General features: G+C 37.6%; 1 protein-coding gene across 1 annotated transcript in view; it reads right to left on the bottom strand.

Annotated features, from left to right (window-relative positions):
- Positions 1 to 431: 431 nt before the first annotated feature.
- LOC104507966 (janus kinase and microtubule-interacting protein 1-like) overlaps positions 432 to 15,249 on the bottom strand; it is a gene marked incomplete at its 3' end in the record, with an annotated part of 31,678 nt that continues 16,860 nt past the window's right edge. The window contains exons 3-7 of the mRNA XM_010149417.1: positions 7,567 to 7,776; positions 6,800 to 6,919; positions 4,395 to 4,541; positions 3,632 to 3,772; positions 432 to 491 (exon numbers count right to left, since the gene is read on the bottom strand). Of these exons, the coding sequence (XP_010147719.1) occupies positions 432 to 491; positions 3,632 to 3,772; positions 4,395 to 4,541; positions 6,800 to 6,919; positions 7,567 to 7,776 (678 nt within the window). The remainder of the gene's footprint in view (positions 492 to 3,631; positions 3,773 to 4,394; positions 4,542 to 6,799; positions 6,920 to 7,566; positions 7,777 to 15,249) is intronic.

The raw sequence follows: 15,249 nt of genomic DNA on the forward strand, positions 1-15,249 counted from the left end.
ACAGAAATATAATTTCAGTAACATCCCTCGCATGAGTTAAAGTTTTCAATTGCAACTGAGCAGTAACTAAGCGAATAGTTTAAAGAGTGCATTTTCTTTTAAAAAGGCTGAGCATTTGTCCTTTGAAATGGTATTGTTTTAAGTCATTATATCATTTAGACCTCAAGCCTCTTGAAGATTTAGGCCACAAATAAAAAATATCATTATATTTCTAGCCATTATAACAAAAACAAAACACCACTTGTCTGCAGTACAAAACTTGCAGCTCCTGAATTCCTAAGAAAAAGTTAATAAGCACTCAGTAGAAAAAAAATAGAAGAATGATACGAAATGTTACCATTAGTTTAAATAGAGGTCTAATTTCAGGCAATATTTGAAACAAGCACTGCTCCCAACAACCAAAATGCATGGAAAACCAGAAGTTTGCTCACCTTTGGAGGCTTCAGACTTTTCCTCTTCTGTTTTTTAGAACGTAATAACCGTTCCCTTTCCTAAAAGGGAAGAGAACGTTTTGGTATGGGTTTCTTTCAAAAGATATATATATTTATATAGGTCTAACACAAAGAAATATGATTCAAATTTTCTTAAATCCTATGTTTATTATGAGATAACTCAAAGACAATGTCTTTATCCATTTGATAAAGGGATCCCATTGTCTTTATACCAATGCCACATTGGTATTACATCACGCTTTACTGCAGCTTTAGCAAGCAAACCTTCTGCCATATACTTCACAGATTTGATGAGAAGCTGGCAAGAAAAGGCTTTGTTAAATTCTGGGCACAGATTTCTGACAGTTCTTTTGACTCTTTTACCAAGAAGCTCACTATGGAGACAGAATTCACATTCTTAATGTTCAACCATCCTCAAGAAGCAGGCAGGTAGACAAAAATGAGTCCAGCCTTAGCAACTACCAGTCATTATGTCAGGCACACTCTGATATACAGCCATGCATATGCAGATACAGTGTTACATGTGACTTATCCTTGTATGGAAAAAGTCTCAAATTCAAAGACACTCTCACTTAGTCTTTGTCAACAACTTCATGTTATTTTTCTATCGTGACCTTGGAACAAGATCATAATTAACTATATCATAATATGAGGAGGTTATAACTGAAAAAAATGTAGGGTTTATGAACATTCAAGCCCAAGAATACTGCCTTGAATTCCAAAGGAGAAAGAGGTAAAAAATGATAAAAAATGCAAGGGAGAGGACAAGCAAAAAAACCACCCCACAGTGAGTAGGTGATCTGTCGCCTTGCATTTTCTTGATTCTTTCTTTAGTTTTGCATCTTTGTTTGCAGTAACTCTGTTTGTAAAAGAATGATGACAGTTCCAAGTACTTCTCTAGCACTTATTACTAACTGCAGGACATTATTCAGAGTTATTTGCTTTATATTCAGTTCAGAAACTGGACAAATAGCAAGTTCTCAGAGGAAATCACAATTAAAATAATCATCTTTACCAGTATTTTGCTCTAAGAATCAAGTTTTGGAAAGTAAGAAGTAATTCCGTAAAGCACAAAAGTTATATGGTATTTTTAATACATGTGGTTTTCAGAATAAGTAAACAGTAATGACTGCCAAGGTAAAATGGACCAGGCTGCAGAATAATTAATACATCAAGCTCAAGCTGAAATCACAAAGTTTAATTTTAGAGAGTGTTGAAGAATTATGCTCCCTCCTCGGGTACCTGGTTAAGGCACAGTCCCTGCTTTAACCTGGGTCTCCTGCTTGCAAGCGTCAAGCAATTGGAGAACCTGGCTAGTCTTCTCACTCTTTCTTTCCCTTCCTCTCATTCCAGAGCAGATTGAATTCATTGAAAATCCCCCATTCCTTCCTGTTTCTAATCTTGTTTGTAACAAGACTACATAATTTACTGTCTTAATAACACATCAAGGTACAAAACCAGCAATAAAGCCAACTCAAACCCACCCTTTTCTCAATCACTAGCATCTTTTCTATCATCTGAGTTTATCTTGACAGCTTTCCTTTTAAGAACTGTCCATAAAAACCACTGTTGTGGGAGAACTCAAGTTTATATGGCTTCAACAGCATCAAAGATACCCTACAAATGACAACACTGATGCCTTAGACTATCATTCTTATTTCCATTTGTCATACTGGTCTCAGCTGGAGGTAAGCTGATGACTTTTGTATTAATCAGGTATATGACATGGGCATCATTCTTGATAATTATGACACATTTGTATTCTGTAGAGGTGTGGTTTGGGCCAAAAAAGATAGTTGAAAAACACAATGGAAGCTCCACTGCATTCATATCAAAGGCGAAGCATCAATTACTTTGTATTGCCAACCAAAGCAGTATCCTGGTTAACAATTTAACTTCTGACAGTGAAAAAGTATTTGTAAATAGGAAACAAAGCAAAAATGAAACCATATTTTAAGATATTTATTTATTTTACTTTCACACTAAACACAAGTAAATACTAGTTGACCAAAGTCAGGATACAATATATTTCCTCAGATTACTGGCTGAGACAGTAAAAGAGTCCTTTCACACCCACTTTACACTGGAATATAACTGTGGTTATATCTGCCATATACTGATAATTTAACATCATGTCATATTCCCTGCCTGTACAGTTGTATTTGGAAGGTAAAGCAGCATTGCGCTGTGAATCTGACCCTACATCATAGTTTCTGAATAACATCTTACTGCTTGTAACACTGTCACACTGGAGAATGCATGCAGACTTTGGCACTAATGACAGAGAGAAATCCTGGGTCAAGCAGACAAGAGGAGAAATAACATTCCAGACAAAGCAATAACACATCTTGTTTTATCTTTTTGGATCTTGTATTATTATTTCCAATGTTGTATCCAATTATTCAGATTTTTTATTTAGACAGAATGATTTTAAATTCATTTTATAGCAGTCAGTAGTGCCATTCGATATGCTGTAGAATAGTTTTCCTGAGTCCAGATATGTCATTTCTACCAGCACCAGAAGAGTGTATCATGTGTTGCACTAAATAGCACCAGACGACTCTAACACAACTCACAAGAATCCTGATCAAACAGTGCAAACATCTATGAACATCATCTTATGTCGTCTTCACAGTCAGAAAGTAGCAGCTGTACAATTCTAATCTTAAACTATGCTGCTACCTTTGGTTTGGATGAATCATGCGTATTTCTGTCCATTTATTATAAAGACTGCTACTGTGGCCAACTCAGAGATGTTTAGTTAGGTGAAATGAATGTTATCATGCATGTTCCTTTCTTTTAGAAGAACTTCTAGATCAGGGGAGCAGTTTGGTTTACACCAAGGTCTACATCCAACACGTTTCTGTCATTAGGTTTTGAAACGTGTCCTTTACTCCAAGTTCCTCAGTTGCTGACAGCCAATTTTTTAAGTAAGGTGGATGGGCTGACGCACTTCTTTTCACAAGCAGCCCACAATAGGCAAGTATTTCATAATACAGACATTCATACACAATCCGAAGAACTTTGTTCACTACCTGAGAAGAAAACAAGAACCCTTCAATGCCAGAGAACCATTTCTGTGTCACTACAACAACTGAAGCTAAAATAATGCTCTCGAATCTTTAGCTTGCCTATAGATGTGTGTGCATGCACGTGTGTATACCAGTCATAAGCATTACCACTGTGAGATCATCAATAACATGCTGCTGTTCTTTGACTTGCAGTCTTAGGAATTCAATTTCTTGTTCCTCCCGTGTGCTGCTGAGATCATTCAAAGATGTGTGCCTCTTCAGGGCTGGTTGTGCAGATAACTTCTCTTTCTACAAAAATTAAAATAAAATTGGGGAAAAAAAAAAATCAATGTTTTAAAGTGTCTTGCCAAAACAGGACAAAAAAACCTCATGCGTGATGTAGTAATCAAAAATTCTTTGGACTCATTGGTATATACCCCACTGCAACATAAAGCCTCTTTCAACCACCACAACAAAAATATTACACATTCTGTATGCCTCAGTGTTAATGTCTCACATAAAAGTATTTTAAAACAGAATCAAATAACCAACTAGGACAAAATTAGCAGAGAAGTAAACTCAATGATCTAACATAGTAGAGCCTTTAGCACATTCAATCAAATTCAGTTCTGACTTCTAATCATAAAAGCAGCATTTATGAAAGCAGATTTTCAGTCATACACACTTATAGCCTCCAAACATATTTTATCTATCTGTAATCCCTTCCCACAACCAGCGTGAATGGATAGAACACAAAGCACATGCCACTGTGAATTTAGAGTGTGAATATTAAGTTTCATGGCCTGAATTTCAGACTCTCAAATATCTGTGTAAGCGTAACAGCCTCAGAAGCACTACCACCTCAAAAGTAACCGTGTTCAATGTGTTCTTCCAACATGTTCTTATAATCATGTCACAGATTATTCCTTACCAATTCCACATTTTCCCTTGAAAGATTTTTTATTTTCTCTTCCATTCTCTGGATACATTGCAACATATCATCATTTTTTTTGCTCATCCTCTTATTTTTTTCCACTAAAGGCTTCAGCTGACTTTCTGTCTCCCGAGAACGTTTCAGCTGCAAATGGCAAACGAACAAAGTTATCTGTGCTTCAGTTTATAGTTGTAGGAAAGAAGAAATACGTTTTCACTTGCCTTCTTCCTTGATTCAGAAAGTTTAGATCTTTTGTTATGTGATATCTGATACTGACTCCATCTGAACTAAGAACTACAGGATTCCAAACAAGTAAGAAATAGCATTTTTTTGCAGTCTACAAAAAACACTAGATGTGGTCACTGGATTTTGCTCTTGGAAAACACTTAAAAGAATCCATAACAGTAATTTCTTTACAAACTAATCTCATTGTATATAATCTTCTTATGAGCAACTAGGTCTCTAGGGTAGTCGTTTTCACTATCCCTTAGTTGGAGTAAACTCTTCCTACTCTACTTTAAAAATCCTACACCTAATGTGTAATTAGAGCAATAAGAAAGTCAGCCAGAGGGCACAGATTCAATCTCAGCATTCTGCTGACATTTTCAAGCTGCTCCATTTTGTTCCTGCGGTTTTATGATGCTAGACAATTATGTGAAGAAAATTACTGCCCTTTCTTGCATTTGTGTGTATTCAATATTTCCCCCTCTTTATTTCATTTAAAAAAAAAAAAATCTATTTTTTCCAATCAAAAGATTTTTCAATGTACTGAGTTTTAACTGGAAATGAGAAAAATATAATAATTCTCCTGAGATAATTTCACTGAGTATTTAGTTTTCCGTTTCATTCTTGGGAGAAAATAATTTTTGACAGTGCTTAATAACATGAGCTTACTGATATTACTGGGTTTAGGTTATATTGTCTCACAGTATGACAAAACCTTCTTCATATCCTTTCCAAAATATATTTCTTATGCCTCTAGGTCAAGCATCAAGAATAGCACTTGACTGAGTCATACATGCCCTCCATCTAGAGGGACGCAGAAGGATAGGTGTTGCAGTACTTCAGCATTCTTCAAGAATGTTTTGAATGACTTATGCCCACAGAAAGGATTAGGAGGCTGAATTACCTTGTCTTCATATAATGCACTCTTGAAAGAAAGCAAGATTTACTTGTGAGTATACAGCAGAGAAAAGAAACAATAGCAGTAAAAGTGTGGTGGGGAAAAAAGCCAAAAAATGAACACTCAGCACCTAGGCAAAGTAGGATACATGGCAAACTGTACCCAGACTAAAACACATATTATTGTTACCCCACGAAACTTAAATTGTTAATGAGGAATCAATTTGGTCGTATTAAAGGTCAATTTATACAGCTATTTGGGGGGGGGGGGGTGAAGAAAAATACATGGTTAGGTTTTCAATTCATCCAATTCTAATCTAGGATAGTTCAATTGACTGTGCTAATCTAGCTTCAGCCAAGATATTGAACAAGAAAATGTCAAAAATCAGATCTCCCAATAATCACTGGGATGTCATAACTCAAGTCTTTTTATCATAGCCTTCATGTCTTCACATGAAGAGCTATGTCTGACAAAGTAGAGGTAGATGCCAGTGCTTCACTCATCTTTAGGATTGACGTGGCAAAAGTGCCCTCTTCTTCTGCCCTCGCCATACGTAATAACATTATTTTAGAATCAGATACGTAAGTTTCATGAAGGAAAACTTCCATATGATTAGAATGAAAAATCTTTTTTCTGTCACTAGAAATAGGGCATTATTAGACAGTATGTAAAAATTCTTACTGTTAAAGCTCACCTCCCATTGCAGTCAATGGGAGTTTTACCGTTAACCTCAGTACAAGCAATCAAGGACTAACAGGCTAACAAAATTAATTCTTAAAATTCTTGTCATATCCTTTCTTTCCTGTGTTACTATCACTCTCCTAGGATAATTTCACCTACTTAAGAGATTTCCCTTGAGAAACAGCAGATTTTTCATGTCCAGCACAAGAAAGCTTTTTTAACTCCTAGCTAGCATAAGCATGTTTCAAAACCAATGTCAAATTTCAAAAAGATTAATACAGTTATTTCAGTGTATAGATTATGCATACTTCACACAACATTGTTACACAGTGTCACAGAAAAGCTACTAGTCAATTTTATTACAATTACTCCAAAATAAATTTATAAAGTTTTATTTTTTGGGAACAAGCCATCCATGTCTTTTATGGTCACAAAGCCAATTTATTCTATAGAAAGTTTACTTATATTTAGATACAATTGATTGAGACCATCGAGGACTAAATTGTAAGTTATTTATAACACTGACTTCCCAACATTAAATCTTTTACCATAAAGATGCCCTCCCAGTCACCATCTGTGTTATTACTAATTAATTTACCAGTTCATTTCTTTCATCTGCTAAGAGAGTATTTCTGTCTTCCAGCTTCCTTATTACAGCATTCAGTTCAGCAATTTTTAACTGAAATCTCCTCACATCTCGTTCATCCAAATGCTGCTCCTTTATATCAAAAACATAGATATATAAAATTACCTTTTAAAAAATGTTTTACTAGCCATACATCTAATGTCATGGTTTAGCAAGAAGATTGTGTATATTTAAAATAGACTCTGCACATGAATATCTGGAAAACTTATTTTAATTAAATGAAACACTAAACAATAACATCATGTGGAAATATTACATGATGTGTTACACAAAAAGTGACTACTTGTGAAATGTATGTAACATTTCATGTATGACTGGTTACTTCTCACCAGATTTCTTACTATCAGCTAAACCAATTCTAGTGCACAGTACACACATTAAAATCACATGGCTCAGCTGGAGAAGTATAGTATCTATTTGCCATTGGTTAAAATAATTCCTAATGTTACAAAAGTAATAACTAGGAAAATAAAGGGATTCACAACTGAAGCGCACAATGTAAATTACAAAAGTTCTATACCACATATTTTTCAACATTCTTTGAAATTCAAGGGGTCCAAGGAGTTTCTGAATCATCAAAGAAACAGCACAGTGCAGTTCAGGGCCATTTACCATTAATTAGTCCTTCTAGTATTTTACAAGTAACCACAAAACCAACGTGAACACCCAGGCAACAGTGATGCTGTGTTGCATATTTGAAGAAAACACCATTTTCTTACCAGGCTTCCCATCAGTTCAGTGATGTCCCCGACTCCCGCAGGAAGCTCTCTCTTAGGACTACTGTGGTAGCGTTCTGCCTCCTTCACTTGGACAAGCTGTTCATCCAAAGCTTCTTTCTGAAGGAGCAGTTTCTGTGTATGGCCTGCCTGGACACCAAGGTCTTTCTCCAGAGCAAGAATCACCCTGTCTTTGCCTTTTATCTCATCCATCTGGAAAGAGAGCAAGAAGGAAGTTTTGGTAACATCTCTAAGTGTTCACTCCATGCATATCCACAAACTTGCAAGAACAACGTCCTCTTTCTCTAAGAATTACACCAGCACCCAAATTGTGGTCACTAGAAAGAAGATATATCTCCCCTGAAGCCTTTTCCCCACCCCTTAAAAAGTTTCAGCCTTCACTTGATCAGTTCCAGAGACAAACCAAAACACATGCAAACATACACTGAAAAAGAATATACTGAAACAAAACATACAATCACTGAAATCATCCACTTCATCTGAGGACACATGATTCTATGAGCAGAAGCAAAATTTCCCTTCACTATGTTTCAGTGAAGAAACACAGGGCTAGTATAAGATAAGACAAACAATCTCTTCAAGACTCACTTGGGTTTTGTTTTAAAACTTGAGCCATATATATTTGTCCCATGTTGTTTCCCTCTTTATTAGTGAAAACCATGTGGTGAATATCTTCACAGGTATTTAAAAATCAGTAGCATATACACACACATTTAAACTTAAAATTTTAAGCATACCTATGTATTTTGTGTGCTCTTGTTACAAGATTTAAACGAGGAGCATGCTTTGTGTAGAGGGGAAAAAAGCAAATGCACACAGAGCATTAGAATAAAGGGTAGGAAACATAGTTCTTAGGCACCATCTATGGTTACACGTTCATATATCTCCATACCAAATAAAGCATACTGCTAGCAGTGATCTGCAGCTCTTATAGGATTTGTCCCTCACAGCATCAGTGTTAAATTCACTTTGGTACTATTCCAAATGCTAGAGGAAGTGACAATCTGCAGCAGTTACTATAGAAACAGATTTCTTAACAAGAATGTTAAACATTAGCAATATAATTATTAGAACTGTGCTGTATCTCCTTCAGTTTACTCAACTGTTTTATTGGACTAAATAAACCCACAGAATTTTGGAAATAAGACTACTATAGTCTTGTTTGAAAAAATAAAATCATTAATTTGTGAAATCATACATCTGTTGTTTGTTACAGTCCTACATCCTTAGAAGCCCTTTCTGTGAAGATGCACAAGCAAAAAAAGAAAAAAATGTTAGAAGTAACTTATAGTGGAGTCTGAGTGATGTATAGGATTGACACAATCAAATTACATGACCAGATACAGTTTGCTTCTTCAGAATTACTGCCCTAGTCTTTTCACAGTCCTCAAAGCACATGAATTTTGCTTACAAATTCTGAGTGGCAAGAGATGGCCGGGCTGAATCAAGTCAAGTCATAATTGGAGACAAAAATGCCAGTTTGGAAGTGAATAAAATGGTCTAGACTGCTTTTAAGTCTCAACTGGAACTGATGAAGCTTGATTCTGATGGAGATTTCTTTCGCGATTTGGGGAGTTCTCTGGGCATCAATTCCTTATCCAGATCATAGGTATAATACTTCTCAGCACGTCCATTCATATTTGTGAGACTTCAGTATGACAAAAAGGATTTACAGGAAAAGAATGCGGTTTTATTAATGGAGGAATTTGCAACATGCAGAGTTTCACAGGGACTGTGCAGTGAGCATCACTGAATGCTATCTGTCATGCACAGTGATCTATCAGGGACCCCCGGGAGGAAAAAATGTCATGTAACTAAATATTCTGGACAGTTTCACTTTCAATTACACAGGTGTTCATGCTGAACATCTATGTGCTTGAGATAGAAATCTGGCCATGCAAGGCATGCATTTAGCAAGGAAGAACCAAGGCAAGAGACAGCCTTGATTTTAGTTACCCAATTAATAGCATATTTCATAATCTCCATATTCTCCCAACTTAAACATTTATGCCATTTCATTTGCCATTTAAGTACTGAACTGCTGCAGAACAGATCCTTGGAAACAGATATGATCAGGGAAAATATGCCCATGTCACCTTTCACACACACTTCCATAAATCAAAGCACACAAGCTCACACATGTTAGAAAGAAATGCCACAAAAGAGCATGGCTTTGGGGTGGGGGGTAGGGGAAGGCAGGAAAGAAGAAGGATTAGCCTCTGCTCCTCCTCCTACTGCTTTTTCTACCATCAAATCTACATGTTGTGAAATTTTCAGAAAAAAAAAAAAAAGAAACACCATGTTTCAGTCAAATAGAAAAATTTTTGGCATACTGATAATAATTGAAAATAGCAGTATGATAGCAATGACTGCACATCCCTTTTTATTTCGGACTTATATTTTAAGCTACAGGTAGGCACAAGTAAATCTTACATAAACATATGCACATGCGCACACACAAATACACAGAGCATTGCAATAGCACTTTTTTTATAAGCACAAACTAGCAGAAAGGATGATTTCTAAGCAATTTTGCTCAAATTTATTACAAATGGATAAAGATGAATAGAGCTGCAGCAACACCTCTACGTTAAGTTCTGTTTCAGAAGCCTGAGGCACAATTCAATTCTCCTTTCCTTAAGGGCACAGTCATACTTTTGATTTATCCAATGTAACTGCCTCAGTTTTCTTAAATTTACCCCTATGCCTGACCAAAAGATTTACCATCTTCCTTCAGACTTGCACACTACAGAGCAACTGGTTCATCTTCCCTGTCTGTCTTCTTAACAGAAATTGAAATTTCCCTCTACTCCAGAGAGGGAGAAACAAAGGAAGAAAATACTTTTCAGGAATGTGACATCCCTCACTTCCACATGGGAGAGATGGCAGGCAAAGAAAGAGGGGGTACATGAGCAGGAAAAGAAGAGGTATGGTTTAGGTTTAAATGGAACATGACAGAGAAGAAAGGTCATTCACTCTCAAAAGACTTTACATTAGCTTAGTCTTAGATATTCTAATAGTTGTAACAGCTCACACAAAGTCTCCATGCCAGTTTTGTACTACTGGAGAACTATTCTTGAATTCTTGACACATTTGGTTACACAAAGAAAAAAAAAAAACAACAGCATTAAGGAAATCGCCCTTATGTAATTAGACCATGTATTATGGTCTTTATTTTAGTGGGGAGAGGAGTAGCTTCCATTAGGTAAATGAAAATCAAAATGGATTAACCTGGGTTCCCTGCTGCTTGCTATTATGACCAAATACATGTTGTGGAATCAACAGTCATAGCCAAGATTGTCTAGGAAACCACATGGTCTAAAGGAGAAGGATTACTTTTTTATTAGACCAAGCGACACAGTTGGAAAGCTTTCAGGTACAGAAGCCCTTCAGCACATTAAGGGGCTGTATGCTTAAAAGCTTGTCAACTTTTCCACTTCCATAATTTTGCTTGTCCCATAAATGTTTTGGTGTCTCTCTATATATGATATCTATCCATGCATATGTATGTACATACACAAACACAGTGTACATATACATGTATATATTCACGTACATACACACACATTTTGAGATATTTTCCAGCTGTCATTTATGACTACTGTAGACAAGCTGAACATCGTCTTTTATGATCGTAAGTGAAATAAAAATTAGTGGTCCCCTGATGACCTCTCAAGTTTGAAGGTTTTACCCTGTGTTCTATTACTAAAGTGTTCATTCACCAAACAGCACCCAGAATTTGTGTTACCATGCACTGCATTCTGTTCTTCATCATGCTTTTTAATGTCTGTTTTACATTACCAGGGAGCCATCCCCAACTACTTATTACTTACATACATAAACTACTTGTCATCTTTAATTCTGTTCTCTCCAAGGTGCAATTTGATTACATCTAAAGACTCTTTCTACCTATCAGCTCTAAAATACATACACACAGAAAGACTTTTACCCAAGTTCTTACATCATGCCTTAGTCACTCAGCAAAATTCCGCTTTCTGACCTTAAATGCAGTCCTGCCAGGCCACTATCCAATGTGAATGCTGCTGTTAATGTTGCTTTTTTCACAAAATTCCCATCTCCGGATTCTCTAAGCTGTTTTTCCTTTTATTACATTAAACAACAACAATAGAAATTACTCTCACTGTCAAAGATGTTCACAGCCAAACTGGAGTCCACTCATCCCTTATCTAATATTAGGGCACCGTCCCCTCCCCAGTAGCAGCTTGGCATATATGCAGTTTCATGTTTTCTCTCATGCCACTGTTCCTGCTTGAAGGGATACTCCACAAATATCCATTTAGTTACCTGACTGACCTTCCTCAAATTCCTCTTATCTCCTTTTTCATGACACCTCTAAAACACAAGAGCAAACAATGAAAAACTGTAAACACTTCACAAAAATGATACTGTTAAGATCACAATCTATTTTTAGTCATCAAACAGGATACCTAATCTAACAAATCCCTGAGAACCTAAGACATTGGAAGCATGTTATAAAAATGCAGGAATTCTACTGGAAGCGATGCAGGTATGTCAAAGCCAGTACTGAGCTCAGCTAATAAACATGAATGGATCAGTTCTCACTTGATGATTCATGACCAGGCTGAGCAAGCAGATGCCTTTCCATTCTGCTCCTCAACCCCTTGTGTCCCAGGAAGCATGGTGCAGGACCTGCCATGCCAGGTGCCTGCAAGAGGTTTCTGCATCGGTGGAAAAACATAGCTCAGACAAGCCAACACATGGCAGCTGAAACCTGACTGCACTAATCTGCTACCACTGCTTTTGTGTGCTCCTCCCTGTACTACTGTTCATTTGAGACCTCTCACTAAGACAAAAAAGGACAGAGGCCACCTTTTCTTCCAACTTATTTAGCACAATGAAATCCCAATACATGCATTTGGCTCACATGTATTATGTTAAATCAGATACAGGTAAAAGAAATTTCAGAAATTCCCTTCAACTGGCTGCTATGGTTTCAAATTTGTTCTCAGTTTAAGAAAAAAATCTGCTCACTTTTTGCAGCTACATGATACAACAGGGTCACGTGAAATCTTCTACATTCTGTTTTGTGTGATTTGAAAGCATTTTAGATAGCCACATTTTTCTTTATGCAATTAAGCATGATACAATTCAGTACAATAAGTTTGTGATGGGAAGACAGTGGAGCAACATGAGATTAGAACACATTTTCAATTACATGTTTTGAGAAAAGCAGTAGCAGAAACACCCTCCAAAAGATTTTAAAGAAAATAAGATCACCCACAAGCAGCCACAGAGGGAAATTACTGAGAAATCACCTTGGATATCATAAATAACTCTGGAGCTCTTGGTTAAAATTACAACTTTCTAAAGTATCATTTCTTAATTAATGGGTTTTGTGCTGTCAAATGTTAGGTGCTGAACACAGCAATTACCTTCATTGTATCAATGAAGAGGTACCATTTATAGCCTGCATCAAAATTACACAGTTTCCTAAGAACAGATATCTAACTGCCTCTTAACAGCTAACAGAAATGAGCAGAAAGAAGTATTTTAATAATATTTATCAAACATGAAAGAGAACCAAGCCAGCCACTGGATGAAGCATCTCCTGCCAATTATCCCACACTTCAATAGCTACAGTGAAAGAAAGTCAGAGACCTTTGAGGGAACTTTAGCCTCTGACAAAGTTGAAAGAGAAATTCCAAGGGAATTAGAAGCTAGATCTATCAAGGCAGTGACATACTCAGTTTTCAAAGCGGAAAAAGCCAGCTGCTCCATTGTCAAGTGTAAGACCTTCCTCTTCACCCATCCTTATCTAAGTTATCTCCTAGCCAAACACAGAACAAAATTCTACTATGCTCTTATACAGAATAAATTGAATTAATCTTTACACTAAATGCTTGACACTGAAAATAGGGATATCTTCACAGAAGGATTGAAAAGTTACTAGGAAAAAAAAATACTACTCAAATAAACAGTTAAAGATAGAACTAATTGGAATTAACAACTTTTACATTTATAAAGGGAGATGAAGGCCTAACAACAACATCCCAAGCTGAAAGCCCACCTGGAGGGAGAAATTAAAATATTTCTGCATTGTGCATAGCATTCTTTACACCAGACATGTCACCTATTTGCAGAAATATTTGCTGCTTATTTATGAACCTTAGGGGAAGAGGGATTAAAGATGTCAGCCATCCAGTGGAGAACTAAGGATCATACACATCAGTATATGGGACTTAATTTCATGTGTACTTTTTCTAAACCAACAGTCAATATTTTCTTCCAATAGCTTTTCTCATGTATCTTTTCTAAAGTGTGCAAATCCCATAGGTCAGACATATATTAAAAGTTTTGAGAAATTATACAAGAAATACCATATGGGCAACCAATTCCAGAACTTATTGATAGGAGGTTTCATAGAATCATAGACTCATTTGACCTTACAGACCATCTAGTTCAAACTCCTCTGCCATGGGCAGGGACCCCTTCCACTAGACCATGTTGCTCAAAGCCCCATCCAGCTTGGCCTTGAACACTTCCAGGGATGGGGCATCCACAACATCTCTGGGCAACCTGTTCCAGTGTCTCACCACCCTCTCCATGAAGAATTTCTTCCTGATATCTAATCTAAACCTCCCCGGAGCCTTCTCTTCTCCAGGCTGAACAAGCCCAACTCTCTCAGCCTTTCATCATAGCAGAGGTGCTCCAGCCCTCTGAGCATCTTCGTGGCCTCCTCTGGACTAGCTCCAACCAGTCTATATCCTTCTTATGTTGAGGGCTCAACAGCTGGACGCAGCACTCCAGGTGGGTTCTCACAAGAGCAGAGTAGAGGGGGAGAATCACCTCCCTCGACCTGCTGGCCACACTTCTCTGGATACAGCCCAGGATACAGTTGGCTTTCTGGGCTGCCAGCGCACACTGCCAGCTCATGTTCAGCTTTTCATCCACCAGTACCCCAAGTCCTTCTCCTCACAGCTGCTCTCTATCCACTCTCCACCCAGCCTGTACCTGTATTTGGGATTGCCCCAACCCAGGTGCAGGACCTTGCACTTGGCCTTGTTGAACTGCATGAGGTTGACAATGGCCCACATCTCCAGCCTATCCAGGTCCCTCTGGATATCATTCCTTCCCTCCAGCATGTCAACCGCGCCACACAGCTTGGTGTCATCAGCAAACTTGCTGAGGGTGCACTCAATGCCATCATCCATGTCACTAATGAAGATGTTAAACAATACTGGTCCCAACACCGACCCCTGAGGAACGCTGCTCATTACTGATCTCCACTCAGACATCGAGCCATTTACCACGACTCTGAGTGCCACCATCCAGCCAGTTCTTTTATCTGTTGAGTGGTCCATCCATCAAATCCATGTCTCTCCAGTTTAGAGACAAGGATGTCATGTGGGACAGTATCAAAGGCTTTGCACAAGTCCAGGTAGATGACGTCTGTTGCCTGTCCTCTATCCACCGAGGTCGTGACCCCATCACAGAAGGCCACCATATTTGTCAGGCATGGTCTGCCCTTGGTGAAATTCTGTTGGCTGTCACCAATCATCTCCTCGTTCTCCATGTGCCTCAGCATGATTTCCAGGAGGATCTGTTCCATGACCTTCCCAGCACAGAGGTGAGACTGACTGGTCAGGGGTTTCCTGCGTCCTCTTTTTTTCCCTTTTTAAAAAT

The sequence above is a fragment of the Eurypyga helias genome, unplaced genomic scaffold (assembly GCF_000690775.1).
Source record: "Eurypyga helias isolate BGI_N326 unplaced genomic scaffold, ASM69077v1 scaffold20383, whole genome shotgun sequence".
Classification (NCBI taxonomy): Eukaryota; Metazoa; Chordata; class Aves; order Eurypygiformes; family Eurypygidae; genus Eurypyga; species Eurypyga helias.